Source organism: Aspergillus welwitschiae (assembly GCF_003344945.1).
Source record: "Aspergillus welwitschiae strain CBS 139.54b unplaced genomic scaffold BDQ94scaffold_6, whole genome shotgun sequence".
Taxonomy (NCBI): domain Eukaryota; kingdom Fungi; phylum Ascomycota; class Eurotiomycetes; order Eurotiales; family Aspergillaceae; genus Aspergillus; species Aspergillus welwitschiae.
The window spans coordinates 653798-669060 of record NW_020798700.1 but is presented as its reverse complement, the minus strand read 5'-3'; the positions used below and the strand labels follow the sequence as shown (position 1 = coordinate 669060).

Sequence of the window (15263 nt, the reverse complement as noted above, 5' to 3'; positions counted from 1 at the left end):
GCTTTCTCCTCCAAGGGGCTGTTCCTCATCCCTCCTCCTCAGCTGGTTCCTGTCCTTCTTTCCCTCTCGTTGGTGCTGCTGCTACTCTCTGTTGCTGCTCCGTGGTTGGCACCGCCTTCGTTTCACACACTCCCTGGTCTCTGCTTGGTGCCGCTAAGTCGTTTCCTTATCGCCCAAACCCCCCCCCCCAGTCATTCCACACGGCTGCGTGCCTTGACTACTAGTGCACCTGTCACATTGTTTGGTTTCTGCAACAAAAGGTGCATACCACCACTACCCAAACCCATCCTTTCCGCTCATTGCCCCAGCTCCGGTCCCAAGCTTCAGCGCTTGCATTCCCAAACATGATAACTGACAAATCAGTAATCTCCTAGATCATTCTCTCCTCCCCTTTGTCATCGTCTGATTTTGTTCCGTTGGATGGGTTCCGGGAAACCGGTGCTGTGATCCCAAATCCTCAAATTCGGTTGGTCTCAGCATCCCCGCTCCACCGGACTTCGACCGTGTTTACGCCTGGGACTAATCCACACCACCCACAGATACCATCCGAACCCAACATCTGTCATCCAAATATGGATGCGTCGCAACTGCCCGTGGCCGGCACTTCGGATGTCGCAAATCAGGCGCATCTGGAGCAATCCCAGAGCCTCGATACACCCGCTCCCGCAAGCCTCGGACTGGCGGGACCAGACGAGTTCACAAGCACAAATGGCTACAGTAGCGACTCGCGCGCCCACTACTCCTCCCACGAATTCAACTCTCCGGCTCGCGATTTCCACAATGAAAACGATCAACCTCGACAGAACTTCTCCCCGCTGACCCATCAGCCACAACCGTTATCGTCATCCCGGCCCAGCTCCGAAATGTCCACCAGCCTGCCTCAGCCTACGCACGATGTCAGCCAAAAGCAGCCGTCGCAGTCAACCAAGAACAGCGTGGTGATCAAGGTGGGTATGGTCGGAGATGCCCAGATCGGAAAGACCAGTTTAATGGTGAAATATGTGGAGGGTAGTTGGGACGAGGATTATATCCAGACTCTCGGTATGCAGCGGATTCTTTGCGCGGTTAGGAATGAATAATGCTGACCGCGATCTTAAGGTGTCAACTTCATGGAGAAGACCATCTCCATTCGGAATACGGAGATTACGTTCTCGATTTGGGATCTGGGTGGCCAGCGTGAATTCGTCAACATGCTTCCCCTTGTGTGCAACGATGCTGTCGCCATTCTGTTCATGTTCGATCTCACGCGGAAAAGCACTCTGAACTCAATTAAGGAATGGTATCGACAAGGTCGTGGGTTCAACAAGACTGCCATCCCCTTCCTGATCGGTACCAAATATGACCATTTCGTCAACTTTCCCCGCGAAGACCAGGAAGAGATCTCGATTCAGGTAGGCGAGTATGCATATGAGGTGTCTTAGCGCGCACTGACCACCTATAGGCGAAACGGTTTGCCAAGGCCATGAAAGCTAGTTTAATTTTTAGCAGTACGAGTCACAGCATCAACGTGCAGAAGGTATGTCCCGATGTGTGTGAAGTTATTCCCTGTTGCTAGTGTTGACAGCGTGGTAGATCTTCAAGATCGTCTTGGCCAAGGCTTTTGACCTCAAGTGCACGATTCCCGAGATCGAAAATGTTGGCGAACCCCTGCTACTGTATAAGAACGTCTGAGTCACGACCAAATGAGTGGGATGAACGATTACGTATAAGGGACGACGTGATGTTGATGATCGAACTTTCCCTACTTTGGGCTGTAGGATATCGTGATCTGGTGCCAAGTCCTGGGGATCAGAAGCGACTGGTCTGTTGGTGTCCTCGCTACTTTCTTTGTCTATTTCCGTCTGTGTCTTTTCCTCATAAGCATTGGGATGCGCTAGGATTTCCTTCGTGTTGATCACTTCTCTTTGTTCTTCCATTTTCCTTTCGCTTTCATTGTGTTAAATTCCCCACATTGTTTCTACTTTTCTCTTCTTTGAGCCCGTCGGCCGCGGGTTGACGAGTCACATTGGCGGGCCTGCGGCGATGGAGCAGGAGTGCTCGGTTACGGCATTGGCCTGATATATCTCTTTTTCTCCTATTTCTTTTTCTACTCCATGTCATTACAGCCACAGTGGGTACTGTTTCCTATGTCCAGATAGCTCTAATGTGACCTGAGGTGCTATTTGCCTCGGCAAGATTACATATTTCATACAGGATCTTCCACTTCTTGGAGGTGCTGCACCTTAATAATCAAAGATAGACCAGCCATTCATCAACATTTACCTTATATATCTTTCTCGAATCCAGTGCAGTTTGTTACAGATATGGATAGAAAAGCACTAGTACCAGACATATAAGGTGTCCGCTAGAAGGTCAACACTTGACCTTCCGGTCGCCTATATCTTTCACTATAAAGCCACGAAGGGATAATTTTCGACAATTATTCCAAAACACAGATGATCTGACAAGCTCCTGTCCTCCCAGTACCCTGTTTGCTCATAGTAAAGCCCTAAATGCCGTCACAACTTAACTACTACGTACAATACCAAAATTAAAAAAAAAAAAAATACACATATATTAGATTATCCGTTCCAGGCAGAAATTAACGGGAAACAACTTTAATTATACCAACAATATATAAGACTGAATTTCACCTGCAACATGATATCCTGCTATCATATCCCTGCGGTGAATCCACCCTTTATATACTATCACAGCTATACCAAGTCCGGTATCTTGCCTGCGCCTGAAATACTATGAGGACTACCCTGCAAGAAGCTAAATATATCTAGGTCTGCAACCATGATAAAAACGGAAACCGCCTCTGCATTTGCATAAAAACACAAGGAAGCCTAACTAAATATGGAAAACCTATATCAAAGCATATATAACCACAAGCGATTCGCGGCGGACTCTCAACGTTTTGGGGCGCGATACATCGTGCCATGCTAGACAACAAAAAAAGGCGATGGCGTCATAGCTCAGATATCACATAATAACAAGCACAGCTGGAACTTATTTGGTGGACCGAGTCTACTATGGAATAGGGAATGGTGCATGAATTGCCGCCTTGCCATTGAGAAGATTCTGTCATATATTCTATCACGGCGGGCTAAGGGATTCAGCATACTACACCAGCTCAGCCACGGCGACCAGGACCAAGAAAATAGGGCTGTATGAGAGCTGTTGTCGCCTACCATGTTAAGCTCCACTGAAAGCCTAGCTCGTCTGTGTCAAGTAAGAGACATTGTTTTCTTGTCTACGTGTCAGCCATGATTCTCAAATAGAACAAGCAAGTCTGAAAGCCGTGTTCTTATTCGCTTCTCCTAATTCCTTCGCCTAAAGGCATACTGAAGACTTTTCGCTCATTCTTAATAAGACAAGATGGAATATTATGGCGATAACACTTGCACATGCCATGACATGTGGTCTGTAAGCACCCTAATTCCTTCTCCATTAGAATTTACTTCACACCAATAGGGTATCTCTATAGGTGAATACCCATATAGCCGAGGCACGGGAATGCCTTGTGAATAGAGTAAGCATAGGGTAGCAGCTTCGCTAGCAGTAGCATGGTACATTGGCTCTGCAAAGCGATACGGTATTTTCGCGGAACCAAAATACTATTTTCAGATATGTGGATTTGATTGTGGGATACGAATTCTCATACTGGGATAGGGGGGCGCCTGGAAGCTTCTGAGTCAACGCCAAGAACCCTGTTAGTATCCAGGAGCATGGAGCGCACAGTGAGATACTTTACTGGCCCTGGAGCAGAGGGGGAGGAAAAGAGTATAAGTTTAAGCCAAAGTAGGAAGTAGGGGAGAATAGATGTGTCCAGTAAATACTCAATGCATTGGACTGGGAGGTAATAAACACAGTCCACATGTGATTGCCGGTACAGCATCGTCTCTTACAGACACATGATTGTAGTGAGATCTAGTCATGAACAGCCAGAAGACCAGAAACTGGACCGGCTCGTAGGCTGGATACGCTGGCTTACTCTGCACAACATTTGCCAAAAGATGCGTAGACTCAATTCAATAGCTTTTGACGGAAGCACAAGAGGTTGTATGAAGTCTATAAGCGGGATCGAATATTGGTTATGATGCAAGTCAATAGATTGATTGCTCCCCTGCGGAGAAAAGGCTCTTAGTTGGCAGAGCTATGACTCACTTCGTCATTCATAAGACCCGAGGCCTATATTGCAATCAGTGTACTAGCTAATAGTTAGCTGAGACGTCGCCTCGATGACTCAACGGGAAGCTGTTGAGAGCCTTGATAACAACCTCGGCCTCAACCGGCTTACGTTGGGAACATTCGAAATTTGTAATCCGTCCTTAGCTTAGCTCTTGCACATTGAATAAATAGCCATCTCATACTCTAGGATTCAGCAGCTTCATTTAGTCCCTAAGTCTCCTCTATCTACCGTCAATATCCAACAATCCATACTCTGAAAATGACGACAGGCGGCTGCTTCTGCGGAAACATCCAAGTTGAGTTTAGCGGCGAGCCTGTGATAGTCGTTAGTGTTTATCCTCTTGCATTCTCACAATTCGACACTGCTAATTGTCTTCTTCTTTCTTCATGACTAGGCTATATGTCACTGCCACGACTGTCGCAAAATCACCGGCACTTTGTATTCCTACAATTTTGTGTTCAAAAGTGATAGCTTCAAAATATCAGGGAGTCCCAAAGAGCTACCGAAGACATGCGACAGCGGAGGTCGGATCATGAACCACTTCTGTGGGGACTGTGGTATGTTGGAGTAATATTTCTCAACTCTTGAATTGTGGTAATATTAAACTCGATGTTTGTAGGTACGCCCCTTTACGGACACAAAGTAAACGCCGATGGAAGTGCGGGTGAACTCAAGATCGTGCGTGCTGGTATCTTCGATGACGAGACAGTGAATAAGTATAAGCCAGGACATGAAGTATACACCGGAAGACGGGTATGTTGGCTTGATCCTGCTGATGGAGCTGAGCAGTTCGAGGGGATGGCGCCTCTGTGAGGCCTTATGATGCTGGGATGGGTAGCTTACGAGAGGTTCATTTTCCTAATTTAATGATAGAGAACGTTAGCTTTAGACAATAAATGGTTCTATGTATTTGCTATTTCAGTTCACTGTTTCATGGTCGGGTCTTAAAGTCTAACGTCACAACTGTATTGGGGTGAGTGTCCCAGATCTATGAAGATTGTGGTCTATTTAAAGTGCTTTAATGCTATTAACCTTAAGATTGCAGCTTCCGGGCGGAAAGTGGAGTCGGGATCTGGCTACAGGTGTCAAAGCCCATGAGTCTCGAGGCGCATGTAACTCAAGGACCTTGGTAGACAGATCGAGGTTGATCTCATGGAGCCACACTGTCATAGCTTCTTATATCACAGGGTCTGGAAAGTCTTTTGCAAGAGGAGAGTGGCATGCTGAGTCGTCAGCCACGTGCACAGGTTATTCCCGAATGTAATTAACCCTTATCAGTGCGCATGCAAGAGATAAATAGATTTTCGATAGCTCTGAAGATCTAGCAGGACCTTAGGATAATAACAATCATGGAATCTTACTCCAAAGACTACATTATTGCAACACACTACTATATCCTAACCAGGGAACAAGTTTCGAAACTAAGCAAAGTCCACAACACCCTCAGCCCACGCCGGTCCTAAGAGCCCGGACACCGACCGGCCCTCATGCAGTCTATATCCGTCCCTAACAACTATCTCCAACACAGGAGCCGGCGTCCATACAATCTCCGACCGGACGTATATACAAAATCCGACTACATCATGGATACCTAAAATAAACAGCAGCTTCACCACCACAACCTCAATGCAACAATCAATCAGTCAATCACTCAATCCATTTCACATCATAAACCAACTATCTACAACCAACCACACAATGTTCCCCAAACTCCTCACCATCCTCCCTGCCACCAGCCAACAAGGCCTCTCCATCATCTCCGCCATAACGCACCACCCAACCCTCCATAGCTTATACACCCTCCGCGCCCTAGTCCGCAATCCATCCTCTTCCACAGCTCAATCCCTCACCGCGCAAGGCATCAAAGTCCTCCCCGCGGACCTCAACGACCCTCGCACCCTCATCCCAGCCCTAACCAACACGCACACCCTAATCCTCATAACCCAAACGGACTACTCAGCCCCGGACCTCAAACACCAAGAACTCACCCAAGTCCAGAACATCATTTCCGCATGTCTCGCCACTACCAATACCATCAAACACATCATCTTCAGCAGCGCTGCGCCCGCCCATCCGCACGGGCGGAAAGTGGATGTCTTCGACTCGAAGGTCGCGGCTGAGGAGGCATTGCGTACACTGACTTTATCCCATGACGTAGTAGTGTCAGTGTTCTATCCCGGGATGTTCATGCAGAATTTCGAGACATTCATGAGGCCTGTTCCTGATCCCGAGGGACAGGGGGACTTGGTTTTGTATAATGTCATTGATGGGGAGAAGAAGATACCTTTGATTGATACGGTGAGGGATCTGGGAAAGTTTGTGGTTCCGATTCTGATGAGGGATACTGAAAGGGTTTATGCTGCTAATGGGGTTTGGTCGTTTGAGGAGGTGGTGGAGGTTATAGCGAGGGTGACGGGGAAGAGGATGAGGTATTTGAGGATGGAAGAGGAGGTGTATGCGGGTTTCATGCCGGGACAGATGGGGAGGCAGGTGGTGGATATGTTGAGTTTCTATGGGGAGGTTGGGTATTATGGGGGAGATGAGGAGGGGAAGGTTAGGGAGACGCTGGGGTTGGTAGAGGGGAGTAGGGGGTTTGAGGAGTTTGCGAAGGAGAAATTGCTCAAGTTGGAGTAATTGTTGGATTCATGTTCGATTTGAGTAGTGGTGCTATATGGTGTCGTTCAATCTTCACTGGTCGTCCTAAAGAATGGATGTTCACTGTTAGTTAGAGTCACTACTCTGACGAAAATGACACATACGATTCCTCAGCTGCTTGATCAAAGCGCCTTTGCGTCCAGTCAAAGACAAAATCATGGTGGAATCCCTGTCGTTTAAATTCGCTTAGGAACATCTGCCGGAGCTTAGTGTAGTCCGGCCGTTGGTTATACCGCAGCGATCTCACGTGTTCAAAGTAATGTTTGAACACCTCTGGGAGATCTTTGCATAGATTGTCAAGACTGATCTGTTCTTTCATTCTTCCCATCCGATCTTGGGGCGTTACCCCCCCAACACTTGTAGTCATATGACCCCAGGGTAACACATCTTTGAGAAGGTCGATGAGCACGTACCCAAAGCTCTCCATATCATCACGATACGTCTGATCTACACCAATGTTAGTAGCCTGTAACCACGATTTCATCATCAAATGGCGTTAGGGGAAACAAACAGTGTAACCGATGCGCAGCCCTAGGTGCGTAATCGTTCGTACCCACAAACGAAAGCGCCTGATGTCCCTCATAATCCATCGGATCGCCAGGCGCCTCCACTCCCTCCTGCGCAAGGCCCATATCCACAAGGTAAATGATATTTCCTTGACGGCCTCTTCCCATGAGGAAATTGTCCGGCTTTAAATCCCGATGGATAATACCCCGGTCATGTAGAGACTTTAATCGGAATAGCGCTTGTTCCACTATCAAGAGAACTGTCTTGAGGCTGAATTTGCCCCCACAGAAATGCTTAAGGTCCCAGAGACTGGGGCCTAGAAGGTCGATACCCATGACGCGGTAGTCATCACAGATGTCGGTAGGGAAGTGGAGTTTAAGCATGCCGGTGGTTTTGCCCTTTTGGAGCTTCTCGTAGAATACTGACTCCCTGCTGAGGGAGTCAGGGAACTTTGTACGTTCCATTTTTAGCGCAACGCGCTCTTTGGTTTTGCTTTCAAGGTCGGTTGCTGGAATGGTGAGTACGTGTATTTGGGGAAGGGGGAAGGTGGGGGTGGTTACCTTCATAGATGTCGCCATAGGCTCCCGAAGAGATGAAATTGACGATTTGGAAACGGTTTGCGACGATGATATCCTTTCCTTGATCAGCTACTGCCTCTTGTGAAAGGTGAGTTCACTCACGAGTTGTTTCATTTTTCTTGCCGTTTAGGATTTACTCTATCGAATGGTGCTATAATGGACTTGTATGCAAGAGAACGAGGAAGATGGAGAAGGTGTAGCTGCTTATAGTAGACTATGTGCTTATAGTAATTCATTGTAACAGTGGCAATAAAGAATAAAGAACACAGAGAGTTATTGAATGTTTGTTTGATGGATGTGTTTGAATGGGTTCAAAGCTAAGAGACTTGGCTGGTGGTGTTTGAATGGCACAATGGGGCCTGTAAGGCAGACAATGAAAGTCATTATTAGATGTTGCAAGAATAGAGATATATAATGTGCATAATATGTAAAGGACCCACCCCTCTCAACAATTCACCTGCTTTCAGAGTGAATACGCGATACTATATTTACTAGGTATCACGGTATAACAACAAGGCAAGGCCTTTCTATTGATCAGTCTACAATAAAAGATGCAGAATTTCTATAACGTCTTCCACTTTGAAACTGAAACGGACAAAGTCTCTAACACCTGACATGGACAGTAGCCACAATGTCTTCTGCAACACACACCGCCGAAACAAAGAGCCAACGCCGGCAAACAATGAACCCGACGTTTACAATGCACTGTGCAACCAACGCACTTATATGTAGAAGTAAAGTGGGACTCGGAACCCCCAACATCGTGTTATAATCGAATCCAACACATCCTACAAACAGAAATATCAACTGTACTGTACCACCATGGCACACAATCCGCCAAACGACAACCAACCCCGGCAAAAGGCCAGCGCAAAGCGTGTCAAACGCGAGCCAAAGTCCCAGCACACCAACCCTCAACCGCAAGTATTCAAACCAGCTCGTCATCCGAAAGCATTACCCTTGAAAGGAGGCATGGCGAAAATGAAGAAGACAGCTGCCGCTCGAAGGCGAAGAAAGCTTTTTAGCCAGGAATACTGGGATGAGCAGCCAAAGATCCATTTAACTTACAGCGCACTTATGGAGTTCCGCCATCGCGAAGGAACGATTAGGTGGGGAAACGGTCGTGACGAGACACCAGCACTGGAGACTAGCTGCAAGTCTGTAGAGGACTTTGCGAAAAGAGGCGGGCCTGATCTGACGCACCTCTGTGATGTAGGTTCCTTATCTTTCATTGTTAATCAGATTCATCACAAGCTAATCTTTTCTTCTAGTATCAACATAGAATCTATCGAGACCGCAGTTTTGACGTCCCCAAACTCAGTATGCCCGCTATTTATGACAAGAATTTAGAAGGCTATCTGGAACACAACGGGGTGGAGAAACGGCTTGGTAGGGATCGCGAGCCGTCCAATATTGAGTATCTTCGACAAATTATGAGACAAGATCGGTCCGATATGGATAATATGGGTCAGGGAGCGCGGCTTAATCTTACCAGATTGATCACGCAATACAAGACCAGAACTAACGCGTTGCGAGGTATCTACTTGAACCTCTTCGGGTACGAAAGTACAGAAACCGAGAACCATAGGGGTAGGGCTTTAGAGGGAACGATAACAGCAACGAAAAAGTACTTCTACAACCTCGATCCCATAGTGCCACATATGATCTCAGCCAGGCCTGATCTTGTCGACGGAGCCGATCCGAAGGACCTCATGGGACAAGTGAATGAAGCCGAGGAAAATGATGAGAAGGACGAGGAAACTGAGCGAAAAGGAAAAAGAGGAATTGGACAGGGAAAGGACAAGGCGAATGAAAAGGGGAAGAAGAGAGAAAAACAACCAACCATACACACAATCCTTGAGAGATACATCACCCCCTATCACCTTTTGGATGACGTGCAAGAAGACGAAGAAGACCCCAACAAGATGATCTTGCCGAACTTTTTCCTCTACAACTTGCTCAAGCATAACGATCAATTTGCTGGGGCACGTGCTGCCTTGCATAGTGGTGCCCTTGGGGCTCGGGCACTACGTGAGCTGGAGCAGTATACCAAAGGCAACATTCCATTTGATAGGCGGGCGCATACATTTGTTGCTGTGCTTGCAACCACCCATATGACTATTTATGCTATTCATCCGACTTCGCCGCCTGAAAGAGAACAGAGAGAGATGGACTTCCAGATGACGGCGATCAAGGCTTTCAGGTTTGATGATGATAGTCTCGATGAAGGTCAGCTCGTCGAAAGATATAAGGATGGGATTAGTGCATTGAGAAATCTCAGGGAAGAGGCACATCGCTATCGACAAATGTTCATTCGTCAGGCAAACGGCGACTACGGCGACGACGACGACGACGACGATGACAGCAATAATGAAGACAGTATTGAAAGCTATGATGGGGACGAGGATAGTGAAGGTGATAATATTGCAGGTGATGGTAGTGATGATGGTGGTGATGATAGTGGTGATGATAGTGGTGGTGATGATGGTGATGATGGTGATGGTGGTGATGGTGGTGATGGTGGTGATGGTGGTGATGGTGGTGATGGTGGTGATGGTGGTGATGGTGGTGATGGACGAGGACAACATGACGGTAACATGGAAGATGGCCGTGACAATACCGACAGGACACAAACCTCAAATGAACCAGCGACGAAAAGGAAGAGTGAACCAAATTCCGGAGTAGGGATGATGGGATCTTTGTTCAAAAGGCTCAGACGAAGATAACGGCGACGATCCGGCGCAAATGATTTTCTATGCACGAATATACTCCTTATATAGCACCCATAACTGTACATGATGTACAAACTCACACCTAGCTTGCAATGGAAAGTACCGCTTAATCAGACCATCATGGCAGTAACACAAACCATGAAGCCACAAAAGTCACGCCCCCATCAAGTAGTATAAAAAGTCAACACAAGTATGATCTATCAAAATCGCAATCTCATTCTCCAAAGCCCCACCACCACCACCACCACCACCACCACCATCATCACCATCTCACACATCATCAATCCCCCCCAAAATGAACCCTAACCTCCCTCATCAGCATCATCATCATCTCCACCAAACCCCCCACCTAACCACTTACCTCACCCACCTCCCCTTCCTCCCTCTCCACCAACGCATCACCTCCCTGAACCTGCTATCCCAATCCCTCACCCCCCAAATAACCCCCACCGGCACGCGCCTCATCAGCCACCCATCCTTCACCGGCCCGGCACCCCTCGACCACCTTGGCACCATCTACATCACGACCGGCCGCGACTGCGTGCACAACAACGCCGACCTACCCACGCGCATCCTGCACGCCGACGTCGGCGCGCTTCTCGAGTCCGTCTACGAAAAAAGCAGAGAGATGCTGGATGCCGGTATCCAGGACGGGAGCGTCGTCTTGTCGGAGGAGAATAAGCTCAGGGATGGTTCGGGGGCGTGTTGTCGCGGCGAACCGGAAGTTATGTTTCGCGAGGGGTGGGCGGTGGAAGAGGCGTTGTGGTTTTATAGAGTGGATTTTGAGCATAGATGGGAGGTGGGGGATCGGGATGGTGAGAGGGTACTGTTGAGGGCAAGCGTGGGGATGTTGGAGAGAGCGGCGGAGTGGGAGGAGGAGGGTGAAGGGATGTAGGGTGATTATGGTGGTGGTGGTGGTATGCTACGCTGTTTGGATATCTGGATAGCTGTCTAAGTACTAAGTAGCTAGTTGATCTGCCGGGTGGGTGTGACCTGCTAGTATGGAGTAGTAGCTCCGTGCTCCCCGTCTGTGTAGGATGGGTGATGAGGTATCCAAGTAAATATACAAAGGGACAAAAAGGTATATAAATCATTGCTTAGTTGGGGTTATGATTGCTCTTGATGAATTCATCCCTGTTCGTATCGAGTATATGTTCAATATTAGAGTAGCTGTCCCTGCATTCTGGACCCTTTATCCGCCCAAGTTGCCCCTCCGATGACCGGTGCGGGGAGCATCTGAGCTCATCGCGGGGCTCCGGATATACCCTCATCCCGGGTTATAAGCTGGCTTTTCCTTCCAATTATTAATCGCCATAGATACTTCCTATCCACCAACTACACTCGTATTCAATCTACTTCGAACCACCATCAAGATGCCTCCCAAAGTAGCCATCCTCGATGACTACCAAAACATCTCTCCCCGGCACTTTGCCCACCTGACCTCCCGCGTTGACATCAGCTACTTCCCCGACACACTGAACCCGCGCGACCCCGCCCAACACAAGCAACTCATCCAGCGCCTGTACCCATTCGAGATCATTGTCACCCAGCGCGAACGCACTCCCTTTTCCAAGGAGACACTATCCGCGCTACCTAATCTCAAGCTCCTCCTCACCACCGGCACGCGCAACCTCGCCCTAGACGCCGCCTACTGCGCGGAGCGGGGCATCCCCGTCGCAGGCACAAAGTACCGCCTCACCGGTGTCCACTCCACAGTGCAACACACGTGGGCACTGATCCTCGGAGCAGCGCGACATATTGCACGTGACGATGCAGCCATAAAACGCGGCGAATGGCAGGGATCACTTGGTCTGTCGCTGGCGGGCAGAACGCTCGGGTTGCTCGGTGTCGGGAAGCTCGGGGCGCAGGTGGGGCGGGTAGCAGTCCAGGCATTCGGGATGAAGGTGATTGCCTGGTCGACGAACCTGACGCAGGAAAAGGCGGATGAGCAGGCAGAAGCGATGGGATTACCTGCAGGTAGCTTTGAGGCTATTCCTCAGAAGTTGGAGTTCTTCCGGCAGGCGGATGTGGTGAGTTTGCATAATGTGTTGTCGGAGCGGAGTCGGGGGATCGTGGGGCGGGAGGAGCTCGGAGCCATGAAGAAGTCGGCCCTCCTTGTGAACACGTCACGCGGCCCGTTGGTGGAGGAGACGGCGTTGCTCGAGACGTTAAATCGGGGTGGGATTGCCGCGGCGGCGTTGGATGTGTTTGAGACCGAGCCGTTGCCGGCGGATAGTCCGTGGAGAACGACGGCGTGGGGGAAGGACGGGCGGAGTGAGGTGCTCTTGACGCCGCATATGGGATATGTGGATGAACAGATCCATGGATGGTATGAAGAGGTGGCGCAGAATCTGGAACGGTGGTTGAATGGACAGGAGTTTACGGTGCGGTTGAATTGAGTTTGGCTGATTCTTGTCGTCTTTGTTGGATGTTCAATAGGAGCGGGGATGTGTGGAATGGCGTGGAATGATATCGATAATTAAAACTGCTAACTACCTATCTACTTTATTGAGCCCAAAAATTAGACTAAGAAACTCATGCACGCATCAAGAATAGGACTGCACTCTAATGCAGGCCACCAAGTACTATTACGTGATGAACCTCGGCTGATCCACCAGATAACCATAAACAAGGTGCCTGTTCCGTGATCATTCCCGCCCTCCCACTGTAAGCTCCATGACTCTGCCAATAGTCCTGCGTCACCATCTGCTGCCAGATCCACTCGTCCGCAGACATCCTCGGCCGGTGCAATATGCTTGAGATCCTTTACGCCGATACTTAAGTAGGGGAGGATTTGCCCGTCCTTAGTCCCAGGGACGCTCTCACTTCTTTCCTACCTACCTGCCTATCTACCTACAATACAACCTACATTACTACTACAGTCTCTTCTATTCCTCCATCTACCTCTCCTCCAACATGTCAACCACAATGACAACCACAACCACCACCACCACAGCAACAACACAAGAACCCACCCCCTCCCACCCCACCCTAATCCAAGTCAACCGCAGCCCGATCCCTTTCGCCAGCGGCGCATACAGTCTCGTCTCCGCACCCGCCGGCTCCGTCCTATGCAAAATCACCGGAACCACCCCGTCCAAGAAAGCCTACACATCCGTGCAAATTGGACGAGACAGCCACATCGAGCTGAACTCAGACCTCGTGTACTGCAACCACTCGTGCGATCCGACGGTCAACTTCGACATGCACAAGATGGAGGTGCGGGTCGTGGATAATCGCGACTTAAAGGCGGGGGAGCCGTTGACGTTCTTTTACCCGTCGACGGAGTGGGAGATGGATCAGCCGTTTGAGTGTACGTGTGGCAGTGGGGAGAAATGTAAGGGACAGATTGACGGTGCGAAGAATTTGAGTACGGAGGTGTTAGGCGAGTATTGGTTAAATCCGCATATTGAGGAGATGGTGGCGGAGAGGGAGGCGGGGAATCAGTAGGAGATTAGTTAGTCAGTGAGGGGCGTGTATAGTGAAGGTGGGGTTGTGGTGTTGGTGTTGTTGTTAGGGTGGGGTGATGGTAGACTAGACTGATAGATAGAGTTAGATTCTGGGTGTATATATGATTAGTGGGAGATTTTGTTGTACGGTAGGCTCAGATGTATAGACTTGTTGGTGAGTTTAGAATTGAGCGTTTTGTATGAGTGGTGGGAATAGATGGTGGTGGTCTGATCTTGTGATGGTTGTTCTGATGGTGTTGGTGCTATAATGGGGGTCATTATAAGGCTGGATTTTCATGTGCCGAGGTAGAAGATATAGGAGGAATAGATACAAATGATAGTTTGTGTGTACATGTTTCCACAACATATTACCAGGCTTGAAGCCCTTAACTGGTGCAACTGAATTAGCTCTTTACAGTATCTAGTTTGTAATGCATGTTTACTGACAGGTTAGAGTACACCCAATATGGAAGGCGGGGTAACCGCTCACTGTCATGTGTTTCAACAAGTTGTCTAAAGTTTCACTCTTGACTTTACTGTAGTCTTCATACAATCAACAACTGACAACTTGCTTTCTCTTGTTCTTCTGGGCTTTTTGTTAGTTGACATGTGCTTTTCTCAATACTCTATATCACCCCGCAGACAATGTGAAGTATGAGAACGACAGAGGCCTTTAGGTTCTATTGCATGAGCTCCCTGGGATAATGGTAGGCTGATTAATCGGACCCATCCCCAGATAGTTCCCAAGGACATTGGTGATCAATATTTTGCTTAGTATGGTCTTAATAATATCATCTTCATCTAGCCCGTGCTTGTATCCCTCGCTTACCTTACGACGTCTACATATTCTACTCCAATGTGCGGAAATACATTCGATTAAACCTGCGAACATGATCTGCTTCTTCTACCCAGAGACCTGATATCAGGACTGGAAACCCAAGCCCGCAACATAATCGATTTTGAGAGATCCAATCCATTTTTGAAGTGTATTTGCGGTTAGAAGTGAGGCCAGATGACGGTGCTCAGCTAGGAGTCATTGCGCAAGGGATGATTGGCACATATACAACTGATATAACGGGCATGTACCCTTGCTGAGTGGTCACGGAAATCAGTCAGTGACTAGATACTGCATGGAAGCATTGTGAGTCTCATGCAAAAGCTATCC

The 15263-nt window shown here is 48.5% G+C and overlaps 8 protein-coding genes across 8 annotated transcripts; 7 read left to right on the top strand and 1 right to left on the bottom strand.

The window, feature by feature from the left end:
• Positions 1-3: 3 nt before the first annotated feature.
• BDQ94DRAFT_138243 (Spg1/Tem1 GTP-binding protein) lies at positions 4-2301 on the top strand. Its single transcript, XM_026765211.1, has 5 exons — positions 4-260; positions 375-1041; positions 1099-1391; positions 1442-1516; positions 1573-2301. Exons 2-5 carry the CDS (start codon positions 573-575, stop codon positions 1669-1671), a joined length of 936 nt encoding a protein of 311 aa, XP_026629680.1. The 5' UTR covers positions 4-260; positions 375-572; the 3' UTR covers positions 1672-2301.
• Positions 2302-4337: 2036 nt separating this feature from the next.
• BDQ94DRAFT_138240 (GFA family protein) lies at positions 4338-5073 on the top strand. The gene is made up of 3 exons (XM_026765210.1): positions 4338-4501; positions 4572-4734; positions 4797-5073. Exons 1-3 carry the CDS (start codon positions 4436-4438, stop codon positions 4988-4990), a joined length of 423 nt encoding a protein of 140 aa, XP_026629679.1. The 5' UTR covers positions 4338-4435; the 3' UTR covers positions 4991-5073.
• Positions 5074-5875: 802 nt separating this feature from the next.
• BDQ94DRAFT_167527 (uncharacterized protein) lies at positions 5876-6811 on the top strand (the record flags this gene model as incomplete). Its single annotated transcript, XM_026770829.1, has 1 exon — positions 5876-6811. One exon carries the CDS (start codon positions 5876-5878, stop codon positions 6809-6811), a length of 936 nt encoding a protein of 311 aa, XP_026629678.1.
• A 47-nt stretch (positions 6812-6858) lies between these two features.
• BDQ94DRAFT_167526 (kinase-like domain-containing protein) lies at positions 6859-8031 on the bottom strand (the record flags this gene model as incomplete). Its single annotated transcript, XM_026770828.1, has 5 exons — positions 6859-6877; positions 6937-7279; positions 7344-7847; positions 7900-7972; positions 8020-8031. The coding sequence occupies 5 exons, from the start codon at positions 8029-8031 to the stop codon at positions 6859-6861; spliced, it is 951 nt and encodes a 316-aa protein (XP_026629677.1).
• Positions 8032-8739: 708 nt separating this feature from the next.
• BDQ94DRAFT_157544 (uncharacterized protein) lies at positions 8740-10643 on the top strand (the record flags this gene model as incomplete). Its single annotated transcript, XM_026768756.1, has 2 exons — positions 8740-9129; positions 9189-10643. The coding sequence occupies 2 exons, from the start codon at positions 8740-8742 to the stop codon at positions 10641-10643; spliced, it is 1845 nt and encodes a 614-aa protein (XP_026629676.1).
• A 301-nt stretch (positions 10644-10944) lies between these two features.
• BDQ94DRAFT_167524 (uncharacterized protein) lies at positions 10945-11544 on the top strand (the record flags this gene model as incomplete). The annotated part of the gene is made up of 1 exon (XM_026770827.1): positions 10945-11544. The coding sequence occupies one exon, from the start codon at positions 10945-10947 to the stop codon at positions 11542-11544; it is 600 nt and encodes a 199-aa protein (XP_026629675.1).
• A 92-nt stretch (positions 11545-11636) lies between these two features.
• On the top strand, positions 11637-13193 carry BDQ94DRAFT_115792 (D-2-hydroxyacid dehydrogenase family protein). Its single transcript, XM_026763661.1, has one exon. It carries the CDS (start codon positions 12023-12025, stop codon positions 13046-13048), a length of 1026 nt encoding a protein of 341 aa, XP_026629674.1. The 5' UTR covers positions 11637-12022; the 3' UTR covers positions 13049-13193.
• Positions 13194-13199: 6 nt separating this feature from the next.
• On the top strand, positions 13200-14460 carry BDQ94DRAFT_138237 (uncharacterized protein). Its single transcript, XM_026765209.1, has one exon. It carries the CDS (start codon positions 13566-13568, stop codon positions 14097-14099), a length of 534 nt encoding a protein of 177 aa, XP_026629673.1. The 5' UTR covers positions 13200-13565; the 3' UTR covers positions 14100-14460.
• Positions 14461-15263: the final 803 nt, after the last annotated feature.